The sequence below is a fragment of the Pogona vitticeps genome, chromosome 4, assembly GCF_051106095.1.
Source record: "Pogona vitticeps strain Pit_001003342236 chromosome 4, PviZW2.1, whole genome shotgun sequence".
Classification (NCBI taxonomy): domain Eukaryota; kingdom Metazoa; phylum Chordata; class Lepidosauria; order Squamata; family Agamidae; genus Pogona; species Pogona vitticeps.
The window spans coordinates 53,883,274-53,899,161 of record NC_135786.1 but is presented as its reverse complement, the minus strand read 5'-3'; the positions used below and the strand labels follow the sequence as shown (position 1 = coordinate 53,899,161).

Sequence of the window (15,888 nt, the reverse complement as noted above, 5' to 3'; positions counted from 1 at the left end):
TCAGCTAAGGGTCATTCATGATAGCAGTTGGAAATGGAATGCCAGTTCTGCCACAAACCAAAAGAAACCAGTGTTCTCTACCAGAGAGAATGGATAGTCATCCAGGGCAATCATCTTCCCTAGGTGACAAGTAATCCTGGCATTTTTATGTGTACCGAAGGCCTTTTCCTGCACCCCTCCAAACTCCTCCAGTGTAGCCTGGAATTCTTGCAGTATACCGTATGTTTCCGTGTATAAGATGATACTTTTGTCTAAAATCTTTCAATTAAAAATTGAGGGTCGTCTTATACATGGAAGTAAGCTGAGTAGAGAACAGAAACAAATGGAGGGGGGAAGGGATCAAAGTGATCCTGCCACGCAAGGCTTAGCAAAAGGAGGGGGAAAGCAGTGGTGAAAGGGATTGTGCAGCCTTTTGATCCCTACTTTTCTCCCTCCTTTTGCTAAATTCTGGGATTAGGAAGTGGTGGGGAAAGCAGTGATCAAATTTTTCTAATTTGAGGTTAGAAAAGTCGGGGTCATCTTATACATCTGGGCGACTTATAAACAGAAAAATACGGTAGATCTGCTGCTTGCTGCCTCCCACCTCTTGCTATTTGCCCACCCATCTCCCTGTTTTCCTGAGCTATTGGCTCAACCCATGTGCTCTGATTCGTCTTACTCTTCACAGTAAGGAAGCCACTTTCCCCACACAGTACCCACTTCATTTGCCAGCAGCAATGTTCTGTGCTGAGTCTTTGGGTGGCTAATCATGCTACTATTGGAGAGGTGGCCTGAGTCTTGCCCACACTTGAGCACCTTCTTGGGGTGCATGCACTCAGCCATGCAAGCATCTGTTGCACACAGTTGAAAATGTTCCAGGTTATTGACTTCTTGGGAGCTCCAGTATTTGGCAGCATGTTCCTAAGAGGGATTGCTAACTTGTCATGACTACTCGTTCCAGCAACTGGTTGGGCAAGTGCAGCTGGAGGGGCAGGGGTGAGTGCAGTGTCACGTGTTTCTGCAGTAGTGCCCACCCAAGTCTCCTCCTCCAGATGTATATGTACCAACCACAATGCTGCTACTTCGCACAGGAGAGGTTTGCTGGGATAGTGGGCTGGGGGTAAACTATCCTTAAATATGATGGACCTGCATGGTATGGATATGGAAGGCAATGTCTGCTACTCTTTGTCATTCCTTCTCCCTAGCAGAAAAGCAGCAGCCCTGCTACTGCCCATGCTGAAGCCCTCCTTGTCCTTCTCCAGCACATCATCTCAGAGGGAGAAAAGGGTCTTCTTCACCATTGGGGGGGGGGGCTTGGCCTAGCTGGATTGCACAAAGAAGTCACTGGAACATGTCTGAGGTTCACTCAAAATCTGTCCCACCTTGAATCAAAGGCTTCTCTGCCACCTCCTTGGTAGAGATGCATACATCCTGTAGTACTGCCTGTTCTTTCATAGTACCAATGCTGAACAAGACAGCTGAATGACATATTTTGTTTGGAAGATTCATAATAGCAGTTGTAGGCTGTCTTTTTCCTCTCCCTCTTCTCTCTGTAGAAGCTGCTGCAGTGGGTGCAAGCAGCATTTCTGCAGCCTTCCCCAACTGTCTAAATCTTCCACCACACACATTTCATACTACCTGCAGACTCTGCCCAAAGAGCAGTATCTGGTTCTGCACAGCAGAATGCAAACCTTTCCAATGAAAATCACACATGCACACAGACACATCTGCTAGTTTAATATATCTGTCTGTGTATAACAAAATCTTATTTCCCTGCCTGATATACCCCAAAGGGGCCTAAACCTAATATAATATTGCTGTTAATTTATAACATATAAATCTACCAATCCTAAATCTTATTTCTAACGACAACATGATTGATTGATTGATTGATTGATTGATTGATCGATTGATCGATTGATTGATTGGACTTATATACCGCCCCATAGTGCTACAAGCACTCTCCGGGCGGTTTACAGTTTCATTATACAGGCTACACATTGCCCCCCCCAGCAAGCTGGGTACTCATTTTACCGACCTCGGAAGGATGGAAGGCTGAGTCAACCTTGAGCCGGCTACCTGGGATTTTGAACCCCAGGTCGTGAGCACAGTTTTAGCTGCAGTACAGCGTTTTAACCACTGCGCCACGAGGCTCATAAACAATATACAGTGAGATATAGAGAATTTATAGGTAAGATAAGGGTTCAGAAAATGACGAGGGGAAACGGCTCCAATGTGAGCTTGCACCAGAACATTTCCTAACAGCAGATGCTGGGGGGATTTATAAGCAGCTATGTCCACCTTTCAGTTGGAAAGAACCCATGGGAAAAAATGCCTCCTGGAGTCTGTGCCTGCTTCTAGCTTTCATTGTGCAGACAGACAGACATTGACAGCTTTTGCTCTCATCCAGCCCCTCCCTTGGGAAACCCATGGCAACACTGGGGAGGAAAAACAGTTCTCTGCCCTCACTACTCTTGGTGCCCTTGCATCTTTTTAAGTTTCATTTCTCAAAAAAATAACTCCAGGGTGCCTGAGAAAATAAGTTTTAATTTCACTTCTTTGTAGCAAGCAGAAACCTAGCTCTTTTACTTTCTGATCTACAGAAATAAATGGGACTCTGAATTATTATTACAAATATTCTGAACTATCAAATTCAGATACATTGAGAATTATTCAAGTATCACATTATTCAGTTAATTCTGAATAATTCTGAATTCGTATGCACATCCTTCATTTACTATAAACTGGATGTAAGTGAATTGAGAGTGGGAGCTCCCTGGGTTTGTTGATCTACTGCAGGACTCTCCACATAGATGATGAGGAGAATAAATGAGTTTAGTCTGTTCTCAACTTGGTCCCGCATAGATGTTTTGTACTGTATCACAGTTACACTAATGGGAGATCCTTGCAGTTGTAGCCTACTGTATATGGCAGTCACCATCAGTATGTCACACGTTACTATGAAACCTCATCTATTCTTGTTATTGTTTTGAACTCGCTATCCAATGATGTGCCTGTTTCTGGAGCTGTCCAAAAATATAACTGTCTTTTAATGAAAATGAAGGAATTCCAAATGCAGAATGCATTTGAAATGGATTTGGGTCTGTGGTAGATGGCAAAGATTTGTCCAGTTGTGCTGGCCTAAAAGTTTTTCTCTGTCTGTCCAGAAAGCTGCTGTAACAACCCCTGGGAGGAAACCCCGAGGCCGACCCAAAAAAACAGTAAGTTTTTGATCTTTGAAAGTAATAAATATTTCTCTGGAGGTGAAAAATGTGCTTTGTAGGTTCCTATAACATGCCTGGTGTTTCATTTAGTTCTTTGCACTTCCTAGTGGGTTTCCTAGACAGGAAAATAAATTAATTGCATCAAAAGGAGTAAATATGTCGGTTATGAACCTAGAATCTGGCAAATGGAAACAGTTGGCTGCAATTCCTGATAGTCACCCTTTGTACTTTGCTGTTACATGTGCTTATTAAGCCCTGAGACCTGACAAGTATTTCTTGCTTCAGCTTGTACTTGAAATGCATATTGGACTTTCTTCCCCTTTACTTGGTTCTGAGCCTGTTGTTTCAACAGAGCCAGTTATAAATGATGCTGAAACTTTGTGTAGTAAACTCATTTGACAGAGCTGTGAGAAACAACTGTAGAACTAGCGTAAAGCTGGCTGCGAAGCAAACATGGACAAAAAAGGCCCACTAAGCCTTTTTCTTCAATCCTCACTCCCTACCATGAGATTGAAGTGTGATAAGATTTTAGTCTGGGGCTGGAATGCAGCGCCAAAGATGGCAAAAAGGGGAAGCAAAGCCGAAAATCGGCTGATTAGAGTTGTGCCCTAATGCCAGCTTTTGATGCCCTTCATCTCAGCATGTATAAATGTGAATGACAAAATTATGTATGTACCAGGGTGGGTGAGATGTGACAATGTTAGGGATCTGGATGAGGTCAGGAACTGTACTGCAAAACCGCAGATAAGAAACTATTTCAGAAAATACTCTCTTTGTTTATTAGTTAGTTGGTTTTGGCAGCACAGGGATGCCTTGTTTACATTGTATACTGTCTTTCTCCCTAAAAAAAAACCCTGGGACCAAAGGCAGCTTGTAGTGTAATTAAAAGACAGTTTCACTTAAAAACTGACTGAAAAAGCAATATACAAACAAGAACGTTTTGCCATCTTTGAGATAACATTTTCCCCCAGTAACTTCCATAGATTTTGTCATGGCAGTGATTGTGGTAATTTAAAGGGATTCACACACCTATTTTGGGGGCATGGGGAATGGAAAGCATTTTATTGTAAATATTCAGACAAGATTAAATCAGTTTCATTGAAACAAAATGCTGCTAAAATCCATTTTAGAACTTCTCAGTAAAAAATAACAGTTGCAGTTATCAGTTGAGTTCAACAATGGAAGCCCTAGAGGCTATGTTTCCTGCCACAAGAATTTTGTTCTTTTGATGATGGTTTGAGATTTCCTCAGTGGTTTATCTGGTTTTAAGACAAAGCTATCATTTTGGCATCTTCCCCCATGTAGTTTTTCAATTTATAATTATTCCTAGTATTCTTTCTTTATTGCCCAAAAGTGAGTAACAGGAAGTGGCTTGTTCTTCATTAGCTGGACCAGATTTGGTTGTTACCACTGTGGCATTCTAACATTCCTGCAGAGCGAGTTTCAAACAGTTTCAATATGGCTTTTTATTGTTTACAGCAACCACAGCATTTCACAGCCCACTAAGGTGTTTTGGTCTATATTCAAGAATTCCTCAACAGAATTAGTTTTTTTCCAATTAGAGCATAGGGTACTAGACCCAATTTCTCACATGTCACTTCTTGCCACTGTAGCCCTGCCTAGCAAACAATGCCATATGTGCATACTGTTCCCTCCTAAATAACAGCTAAATTCTGTATCTGCCCTTATGCAGTTTCTATGTCATTCCTTTATTGGTTTTATTAATTATAGCTTGCTTTTCTCCAAAGAGCTAAATGGCACTTAAATGGTTCTTCTGCCCCCCCCCCCTTTATTCTCATAACAGTCCTGTCTGGTGGGTCAGGCTGAGTGAGTGAGTGGCCCAAAGCCATCCAATTGATGCCAAAATGTCTTGCAACTGGATTCTGGAAGTTTTGTCCTACTCTTGCCTTTTTATTCCTTTCAAAAAACTGGGTTGAAGAGTAGGCTGCCGCCTCCTGTCTGTCGTGTCATGTAGGATTGGTTCCAGGCAGAGTGTCCTCCATGGGCTTCCCATGGCAGTTCTTTGGGCTTTCCTATTGGTGATAGGCGGCAGCTACAAGCCACCATTATAAATTCCTTGCATTGTCAAAATCTGGTCAATCTAGGGCATTATAAGATGTTAAAATGGTGGCATTGATAAGCTCCCTGTTAAACGGTGCCATTTTATTTCTCAGAGTTTCTCAAAATGACACCAGTAGCAAACATGGGCTCTTCCAATTTACTGCAGAATGCAAATAATACATTAAAGCTATCTATTTTGAGGGACATAGATTTAATACCAGCACTGATTACTGTCCAGAGGTGTCAAATTGTGGTCATCGCTGTGTTGGCAAGCAAGCCATGATAGGTGCAGCATCATTCTCTAGAGCAAACTAGGGCCAGTAGACCGCTTATTCTTTTAGAAGTAAAAGTAGGCCACCCAAAACATAAGAATGGAGACACATGCAAAGAGTGGAGACTTCTTTAATAGACTGGAGTACGCATGTTTCTACAATTAAAAAAATGAAAATGGGTTGAGAAGGACTTGTGAACTTCTGAGGCCTACACAGTGTTAATAGTGAAGATGAAAGACAAGCTACGCTTTCTATCCTCTTCCGCCTATCCATCCTCGTCTTCTAAGGCTGTAAAGTCATACACGCTTACATAGGAGTAGGTCTTATTGAACATAGTGGGGCTTAACTGTTAGTCCTCCATAGGATTGCCCTGTCCCTTCCCTCCATGCCTCTTTTTCTTCCCAGCCCTCCCTCAGAAACCCCAAAAGGTCTTTCTACTGTTCATGAGATTGGCCATTCTGTTCCTCCTGGCTCTTTTCTGGAGCTTCCTCTGCCACCACCCACAAAATCTGCACAGTTGAAGGCAAAAGAAGGAAAAGTCCAGCAATGGAGGGGTGAAGGAAAGAACAGCAGAGGAAAACCCTTTCTGAAGTCGTACTATATCTACTTTCTTGAAAGAAATGCGCACATTGGCATTGCTTTCACTTCCCCAATACCACTGATGGCTATCCCAGCTGTGTTGCCACCCTCTCATGGGTCTGCTTGGTTGGAACTTGCACAAGCACACTTCTTAGTGAGCTGTGTTATTGCAATGACAGGAGCAGGGTTAGAGCCTTTTGCCCTGCTGAAGGGAAGAGAGAGAACAGATGGTTGTGAGGTTGCTTTTCAAATCCCTAGGTGCTACATTAACCACAGACACATTATTGTCGGCTTTGTCCTTCAGCTACTCCACACCAGTATATGTTAGTGTTGTGTGATGTAAATATGCACATCCCCAGCAAGTGGACGTAGCTCTTAGTGAATCATGCGGGGTTATTACTGTCTGTCTGAAACCTACCTCCATTGAAAAGATCCATTATTTGGCTGGCATTGCCCCTCCAAAAATACATTGAGGTGCTAGCAAATAATCAAAGAAACAAGATAATACAGCACCAAAACTACCACTTCATGGACACAACCCCCCTAGATAACAGCTAAAACTGAGGAAAAGCTTCCTGCACACACCTCAAGCTCTAAATGTTAAACTGAGAAGAGGCTAGGTTAAACCTATGGAGAACATAAACAACACCTCGTTGAATGGATGAATGCAAGAGAGTTTCTCCCATCAGGACAAAATTAGGTGGACCATCTGGAAGTCATTTAATAGACTTAGAAGTGATGTAGGAAGAGCAAAGGATAAACAAATAAAATATGACTACTTGGATACAAGACAAATTTTAATGTGACTGTGGAGAAATTCAATCAATGCAGCATTTACGTGCATGCAACTTACACCCCACCACATGTACAAAAGAGGATCTAGGAAATGGCCCAGATAACACTATTGAAGTAGTCTGCTTCTGATCAAAATCAGTCTTAATTATCTTAACATTTTAATGTATTTTTAAATGTTACCTATATTTCACATACATCCATCATTTAAAATTGTGCAGTGCTCTGATATGAAGGAAGGTCTTGTCAGATCTCACCCTTAAAGGCTTAGAGAAGGTGTCTTGAAGGGGGAGCTCCCGTTGGATGGATGTGTGCCAAGAGGTTTAAAGTCCCATTCTTGCACTATACCTCCATGTTTCAAGGGGAACTAAAATGAGGAAGGTACATGATTGATTTGCCCTATTGTTCAGGTTTCTGCTTGCCAGCCAGCCCCCAAACCACACCCTTCAGCACTCCCATGGGAGAGAAGGGGGGGGGAATACTGGAAAGAAGCTTCTGTTCTAAGCTCAGTAGGGAATACTGAACAGGAGGCAGTCCTTTAGGGCAGTTCCCAACCCCTTTTTGGCCGCAGCCATAAACACAAAATAAAAGAAATACAGGCCAGATCAGGATTTTATAAGTTGCATAACAAACCCTATGAGGTGTTGTGTGCAGAATTCTTTCCAGTCTGTGCCCCCCCTTTAAATGCACCACGCCCCCTGTTGAGAATGGCTGCTTTAGGGCATGTGGAGAGATTGCAGTATTTTGCTGTAGTTCTATTTGTTCTTTAAAGCAGGCTTAAAATATTTATTGACAGGTGCCTGGGCTTGAGCACAGAACTTGCAGCTTTCCCCCATCCTACCCAGTGCTGTAAAAGTAACTGATGGCGCCACAGCTCAAATCTGTCCCCAGCCACTAAAGTATGAATTGAATGTAGGGCAGTCTTGCCAGAAGCAGCTGACTGGAAGCAGTCCTAATAGGCAGAGGCAGCCTTCCAAAATATGGAACCCGCTCAGGGTTTTGCTTTTTAACGTTCTGTTTGTTTCCTGCTTGCAGCACTGACATAGAACAATACCAATAAGATAATGTCTTTGGCCTTTAATTTGTCCAGAGTTAGATTTTTGGCAACAGGGCTAGAAGTCTTGGATTCTTCCATTGTCTGTAACAACTGCTGTCACTAAACTGTCATCCTTGCAGCCATCTTCTCTCTTTTATTTATGCTGCAGGGTGTTTTAGTGAGCCTGATGTCTTTCTCATGATCGCTGGCTTACTCAAAGCTGACCATTAGCTAGCCTGGCTAAGGATGTACAGGAGACTCACATTTGCAGATTATGCTGTAGGAGTAGGCTTGGCGATCTCTCCAGCCAAGGATGCAGCTCTGAAACCATCAGAACGGGGGATGCAGTCATTATTGCTGCATGAGAGTGCAACATTGATCTTGTGCTGGCAGAGCAAATCTGTAAGTCAATTCTAAAAATGGGGGCAGTCCAAAGAAAACAACACAAAATTTGACAACTTTTGAACTGGGCTTCTGATCAGTACCAAATTAAGCACATTTGTAGCAGAAAGGTATGATCTTGCTCTGTGTGATTGTAGTCTCTACATTAAGTTTGAGCAAATGATTTTTGAGTTATGATTTTTTTAAAAAAGTAAAACTGTCTCATTCAAAAATAGGCAACCCTAAACATCCCCAGATTAATAGATCACATAAATAGAAAAGACTAACCTTGCTTACTGCCAAGATGGTCTATAGGATACCCTCTTGTGCTTACTACCATTCACAAAGAGACACCAAGCAGGGAAAAATCCTAGAATGAGTCTCCTTTTGTCATCAATTCACTACTTTTTACCCAAATACAGAACAATTGTCACGACTGTTTTTAAGTTCTCTAGGTATTAAAATGCCTAGAACAGTGGTTCCTATCCATGGGTCCCCAGATGCTCTTGGACTGCAACTCCCAGAAATCCTGGCCAGCACAGTTAGCAGTGAAAGCTTTTGAGAGTTTTAGTCCAAGAACTTCTGGGAAACCAAGGTTGGGAACCACTGGCCTAGAAGAAAGAGTAGTGAACACAAAAGGGTATTATTCTGTAGACCTCTTGACAGCTGACATGGGTATCATCACCATTCAGGCTGCCCTTTGCTATGTAAAGTTTGGCATTTTTGTTTTCTTGCTGGCAACATGAGCACGATATTGTGCAGCAGTATCGGGCCATATCCCACATTCATAAACTGGAGTGGGGTTTTTTTGTCTGTTTGTTTGTTTGGAAGAACTAATTTGTAGCAAAATAGTTTGGCAGAACTCTGTTAAGGGTCACTTCCACCAACAATGATGTTTGAATATTTAGGCTTTTAACATGTTAGGCATGTTTTCCCTATGCTGTTACCTTGACCTTTTCATGTTATTTGAACTAAACATCCTTGCTCAATGGTTGCATGCAGCTGTTCATCTTCATGTGACCCCACACAACTTTTCATGGCTTGATTAGACTAGCAGCCTGATTCGGTTACAGTCGTCTCCCTCCATTGAACAAAGAGGAATAGCCTCAGTCATTTCCTTCCATTGCTAAATGACGGCTCTCGCCCTGGAACTTGCTGTACAGACTTGGCAAACACATTTTTCAGTGGCTTAAATGTATGTTTTTATGAATGAAACTCAAGGAAGTAGAGGTTGCTGACTCACCCGCACACTCAGCCCTGACTCATCTCATTCTGACAGCATTTGGTTTTCTTTTTCTTTTTCTTTAAAAGGAGCAGCAGGAGAGGGACCTCCTTGAACAAATATGTTCCCCCTCATACACAAACAGTTGCTGTTTAGGGGTGGATGGCTGTGGATGGTAGGAGTTGTACTTACTGAGTGTGATGCAGTGCTGAAAACAGCACTCAAAAGGCAGGGTGGGGGAGAGAGAGCTTTTGTGAGTGCGTTTAAATGTTGGATTGGATGGGTTTCTTAATGCTAGCATCCCTCTTGTGGAGGTTTGGATATATAACAACCAAAAGAAAGAACACTCACTATATTTTGGCTCCTTCTGCCTCTCAGCTGTTCAACTGAGCATGGCTTATGCCAGTCTTTCCCAATTTGTTAGGCTTAAAGCACTCCAAATTTTACAATCCCCAGGCAATACTACCTAATGGGCACACTGATTGAGAATTATAGAAGTTGTAGTCACCCACAGGGACGTGATGCTGCTGCGGGTTAAACCGCAGAAGCCTCTGTGCTGCAAGGTCAGAAGACCAGCAGTCGTAAGATCGAATCCACGTGACGGAGTGAGCTCCCATTGCTTGTCCCAGCTCCTGCCAACCTAGCAGTTTGAAAGCATGTAAAAATGTGAGTAGATAAATAGGTACCACCTCGGTGGGAAGGTAACGGCGTTCCGTGTCTAGTTGCGCTGGCCATGTGACCATGGAAACTGTCTTCGGACAAATGCTGGCTCTGTGGCTTGGAAACGGGGATGAGTACTGCCCCCTAGAGTCGGACATGACTGAACAAAGTGTCAAGGGGAACCTTTACCTTTAGTCATCCACATCTGGTCAACACCAGATTGGGGAACTGTGGTTTATGTTCTATAGTCCTGGAATGCTTTTACAGTCAAGTAAAAATGTACTGTGGCAGGGATGGGGGCATTGTTAATGAACACTTTGCACACAATAACAATCACAACTTGCAGTGACTTTTACCCTCTTCGTTGTAGCATTGCTTCACATTCAGGCCTTGTGTTTGTAGGTTTTTTCTTTTACAGACACTTTGGCTGGGAATAAGACTGATTCATGCTTATTTTCACAGCTAACTTTATCACCTGTGGTAGCAAGACAAGAGCTCTGACAGTTTCTTCCTACCTTGTTTGAAAATACATGACTTCCATTTACTTCCTTTGAAGGAAGCAGCCACTTAAAAATGTTTTGCTTGCGAGAGAAGGCGGAAAGGCACTCCTTCAGTGTAATTTTCTGCAGTGAACATGATCCCAAGGCTTCCATGTAATGAGGGCACAATAAAAGGTCCTTGTCTACACTTGCATTTTAATATCATAGTAGAGTCTTGGGTCAAGTGAAAAATCATGATTCTGTGTTTATTAATAAGTGTGGTACACCCAAAGAGGTATTTAAGGCAGACAGACACTTCTCACTTTGTAGCCTCTCTGGTGGTGGTACTTTCTAGTATGGCTTCATCTTAAATGGAGTACAATATAAGCCCCCCTACAACTTCCCGGCTCTCTTTTTTTCTTCCTCTGCAGGAGAAGGATGAAGAAGAGGTCAACATTTCCCAGGAGTCATCTGAAGAGGAGCAGTGAAACTAACCAACTGGTTCTACCTCACAGTTCAGTTTCGATTTCTTGTCAAGTTCTGGGACTGAGGAAGGAACAAAAAATCCTCACCCTTTTCTGAACTCCCTTCCCCACCTCCCCAATGTACTCACAGTTAGAACAGCAAGCTGGAGTACAGTGTGAAACTGATCAGCCATCACAATTGATGTGTAACGTTAATGGGAGAACCATGTATTTTGTTTTTTCTTTTTTTCGACAGGGTTAAATTTTTAGCCTACCAGTTCATATAGTTCTGTTATATCTGTTTTTTTTTTCACCTGTCTCTTCAGTATACTCCTTGTAGAGAAAGGAGTATATAAATCTTTATAATAACCACATATTCATGTTGAAAAGAGTGGGCAACCTAGTTTTTCTTGGTCAGTCCATATCTCCCTTTTAGAGAGACCATAACACTCTGCAAAAAGGATATTTTGGCATTGGCAGAAGGCTGTGCCATAGAGGAGAATTGGGAACATTTATTTTTGGGAAGGAAGTGAATATAGTGGGGAAAGGCAGAACAATGGAAAAAACAAGGCAGGCAGTATATTTTTCCTGTCATAAACCATTCACCTGGGTCTTGTTACTAAAGGATTCTTCACTCCATTTCTTCTGGTTCAAGAATGACAAATGATCCTTTCAGTAGGCCCGTGCATTTCTGTTGACAGTATATGAAGCCACAACCTGACCAGATGCTTTGGAGTCAAGATTGCTCTAGGCAAGACTGATGGGATTGGTGTTGGTCTCTCATCTGCCCCCGGGAGTGCTTTTTCCACTGACCACGTTAACAGTTCCTCCCATCCTCTTCCATTGTATTCGCAATTGCCACTGCCTAGGTAGAAAGGACTTGCCATGTCGGGACCTACAGTGAAAAGTTCTTTCCCATGGTGCTCTCAGTCATTCTGCACAGAAAGGGTTACTGGATCTTTTTTTTAAAAAGTGAGACAAGACTTTACCAAGACCCCACAAAGCAGGATGGCACCCCCAATTTCATGGGTCTCTTTGGGCTTGGTGATTTTCGGCATTGGAAATAGCACAGTTTGTGTTCTAGCTACAGTTGTCTTTTCAAAACATGTTGTCTTTCAAGGTTTTTCTTTTTCCTTCATCCACAACTACCTCTGGATAATTTAAGTTTCATTCTCTTAAACATGGAGTTGCTGCTGTTTGGAACTTGCTGCTGCTTCCGATGCTGCTGTACCGGTTACTATGTTTTTATTATTGCAACAGGTTCTGTCTGGTTTCTTTCTCTGGAACTGATGTTTTACACTATAGATATCTTTAGTTTGAGTTGACTTTTAAGACTATTGTGCTATTTTTTTAAAAAAAGGGATAAAGTTTTCTTTTGTCAGACTGAAGAGTGACTGAGAAGGGGGAGGTTCTCCAAAGAGTGGCATTTTCACAAGTCACCTCTTGGCGCAGGCAGAGTTATGTATTCGTACCATGGTAACAACACATTGTGATGTACAGTGATCACAAATAGCATCTGAAAGTATAGTCATACTTTCCTTTCGGCCATTGTGCATTAGAGAAATGTACCTCTTTTTTAAAAAAGAGTAGCAACAAATATGAAGAGGTGGCACTGGTTATTTCTTAACAAAGCCCATATGTTTATCAAGCACTTCAAGGTGGAGGAGCTGTCATGTATTCATCTAATATTGGTGGCTGTGTCAGTTTCCTATGCTGCTTGCTTCAAGTTCAATTTGAGAGATCAGTAAGATTACTGATTTCCAGTCATTATTTGGCACAACCTTCCTTTACAGCAGCTAGGACCTCACATGGTTCACTTTCTGTCTTACATACATATCCTTTTTGCTTTAGCACTTTGGTTCCTCAGACAAGCTGCTGATGTGATGTAGCCCAAGATCCAACACCATCCTGTCATGGATCTTTATATCCAATAATAACCTTTTTCTTAAAGCCAGCAGAAGATGGACAACCACCTTCTTGAAGTGCTGTATAATTCCAAAAATTGCTAGAGAGAGGGTCTTTGATCTGACAAGACCAAGGAGTGGCTCTGCCTCTATTTTGCGCAAGTACCCCTCTTAAAAATGCAACAGTGGCCCTCTGTTGTTGAGACTGACATTGGTCAAGATCAGGAGAGCATGATTTGCACAATGCCTGAACAAATCACTTCTTCAGTATACAGGTTGAGGATTAATGCTATGGTTGAACATTATGTCAACATGAAGTTGAAGGGGCAGGGGACTAACTTCACTGTTTGCCATTCAGGAGCTATCTGTCCTTAATTTTTACGATTTTGCAGTTGTTATATCAGGGAAGTAGCAAGAAAGGGACAGTCTGTATGTCTGCCTCTATAACTGTTAAAAGAGCTGGATGGTCCTTTCCCCATCCTGCTTCATCTTTTGAGCCAGTTGATGCCATGGGTATAAAAGCAGTTTGTCAGTTTTGTATTGATGACAGTATTGCAGATGCTTCTAAAGCAATTCTACAAAACCAGGCAGGAAAAACAATAGGGTAGTAAATGGTTTGTAGGTTATGTGAATCTCTGATTCTTGCTAAAGATTTCTTAACCTCCTATTTGCAATTTACTTGAATAAAACACTTAATTGATGTTTCATTGCATCTCTTCTGAGTTTTGTTTAAGGACTGTCTGAGAATGTGGTCTTTACACGTGTCTCCAAAGCTGTATTCAGTGAGCATTTGTGTACACATAGCAGGCCCAGTTAGGCGTGAGAACTTGGAAAATCTTCCTCAAAATATACAGAGAGGGATCATATCTGTTGCACCATCAAATGTGCCACTTCTTCCATATCTAACACCATTAGGCTCTATCTTGTTTTGCAGTGTCTACTTGGGGCTAAAGTATTGTTTATAGCAGGCAACATCTTTTTTAGTGGCAGTAGAAAGTGTTCTAAAGCCCAGTGCAAGCATAGACCATCTCCATATCTTTCCCCCTGAAACTGCTGCTTTCCAGCTACCTTTTTACTATTAACTTTCAGTCCAGAAATAAATCCTTCACCCTTTAAGAAGATAAAAGCCCTAAAGTACAATCTTGGGAGGTGGATGGAGGAGGCATCAGAAGGTCTCATTTGTACACAGGAGTTGTGTAAAGTAGTATATTATAGCAGGTGTAATTTGTCATGTCAATATGATAAAACACTTGAGTTCCATTTGGCAAGTTCATGTTTATTTGTGGCTAAGTTCAAATTGTTTTGTGAATACTTGTGTAATTCAAGGACAGCGAATGGGTGGCTCTCCAGATGTATTTACACTGCAGCTCCCATGATCCCTTAACATTGGCCGTGGCAGTCCAACATCATCTGGAGGCCCAAACATTCCTCGTGCTGCTGTAGTTTCATACCAAGAATCTGAAGCACTTCCTGAACATAATGTATCCATCTGCTTGTTGGGCGTTAGGTTAAGCTGGCCTGAGCCAACACTGTGACAATAACACCACATAAATTAGTTTTAATGGCAAAAACCCTTATCAGAGCCTAGAAGTGCCTCCTAGTTACAACAGAAATTAGCCCTGTAGTCTCCAAGCTGACCTAAAATATATGAAAATAACCATCTTAAATCTGATTGATTATACTGGGTAAATTCTTTAGATAGATGCAGCTCCTGAACACTTGATTAGGACATTCTCTCAAGCACTCTTTATCAATGAACAACTTTAATTCGGTATATGTACTGCTACCTGGGACGATAGTTAGTTACCTCACACCATATGACCCAGCAGCGATGGAGTCCAGGTGAGAGAGAATAAGCCTTCACTATGTTTCACTCTTCTTTCTGAACAAACTTTAAATTTCACTGGATGCCTAGATATACTTGTCCACAGAGAACAGAATTCGGACATCATACTGAATGCCTCTCCCTCTGGAAAAGAGGTGGGCAAGCTCAAAGGGTCATGTTTCTGGCCTCAGCTGCTTCTGAGGTCACATGGTGTCTGAAAATGGCCACTGCAAAATAAAAATAGGAAAATATGTAGGAAGTAGGAGGGCTATAAAGGACAAACCCCACTCCTAGAAGCTTCTAAGAAGTAGAGAACCCTATCTGGATTTAAAAGACTGAAGACCTTTGTGTGTGCCAGAGTGCCTCCGGGAACTACATGTGGACCAAAGGCCATAGTTTGCTCACTCCAATCTAGTGTGATGTGGGCTTATGTTATAGCAAAAAAGCTATAAGTCTAGACAGCTCAAACATATCTCTTCCTAGTCAAGTGCCAATTCATGTGACCAAAGACACACGTATATGGCTTATATATGTAGATCAGGGGTAATTAGAGGTGCAGGGTATGGTCCTCCATAGGTTGTCAGACTGCACAGTTACTCACCCCAGTTTAAAAACTGAAGACTAATAATACTGTAGGTTGAACTCCAAGATTAACCTCTCCCTGTAGTGCCTTCTATCCAGATGAACTCAACCCTCCCATCACACCTGCTTTACCAGCTGGAATTCTGCAAAAGTATATTGAAAAGTATAAAAATAAATAAATTTACCCTGTATCTGAAGGGAGATGGTTAATGGAACATGCACTGTAAGAAGTTTCCTCCTAGTCTATTTGTCATGTATAAACTAATTTTATTGCTATATCCACAGACTTCATATTTATTTCTGGTTTTTTGCCTGTCAGCAGTCATCTAGAACCAAAAATGCATTGTTAGGCATTGGGATACAGAATTCAGAATAGCAGCCTGGCATGATCTTAGTCCTGCGTGTGAAAACTGAGACGCTTTGTTAGA

General features: G+C 41.9%; 1 protein-coding gene across 9 annotated transcripts in view; it reads left to right on the top strand.

Annotated features, from left to right (window-relative positions):
- HMGA1 (high mobility group AT-hook 1) overlaps positions 1 to 13,760 on the top strand; it is a 35,796-nt gene extending 22,036 nt beyond the window's left edge. For all 9 annotated transcript variants that reach the window (XM_078392708.1, XM_078392706.1, XM_078392709.1 and 6 more), the window contains 2 exons: positions 3,147 to 3,200; positions 11,117 to 13,760. In XM_078392708.1, coding sequence (XP_078248834.1) covers positions 3,147 to 3,200; positions 11,117 to 11,173 — 111 coding nt within the window. In that variant the 3' untranslated portion in view covers positions 11,174 to 13,760. The remainder of the gene's footprint in view (positions 1 to 3,146; positions 3,201 to 11,116) is intronic.
- Positions 13,761 to 15,888: the final 2,128 nt, after the last annotated feature.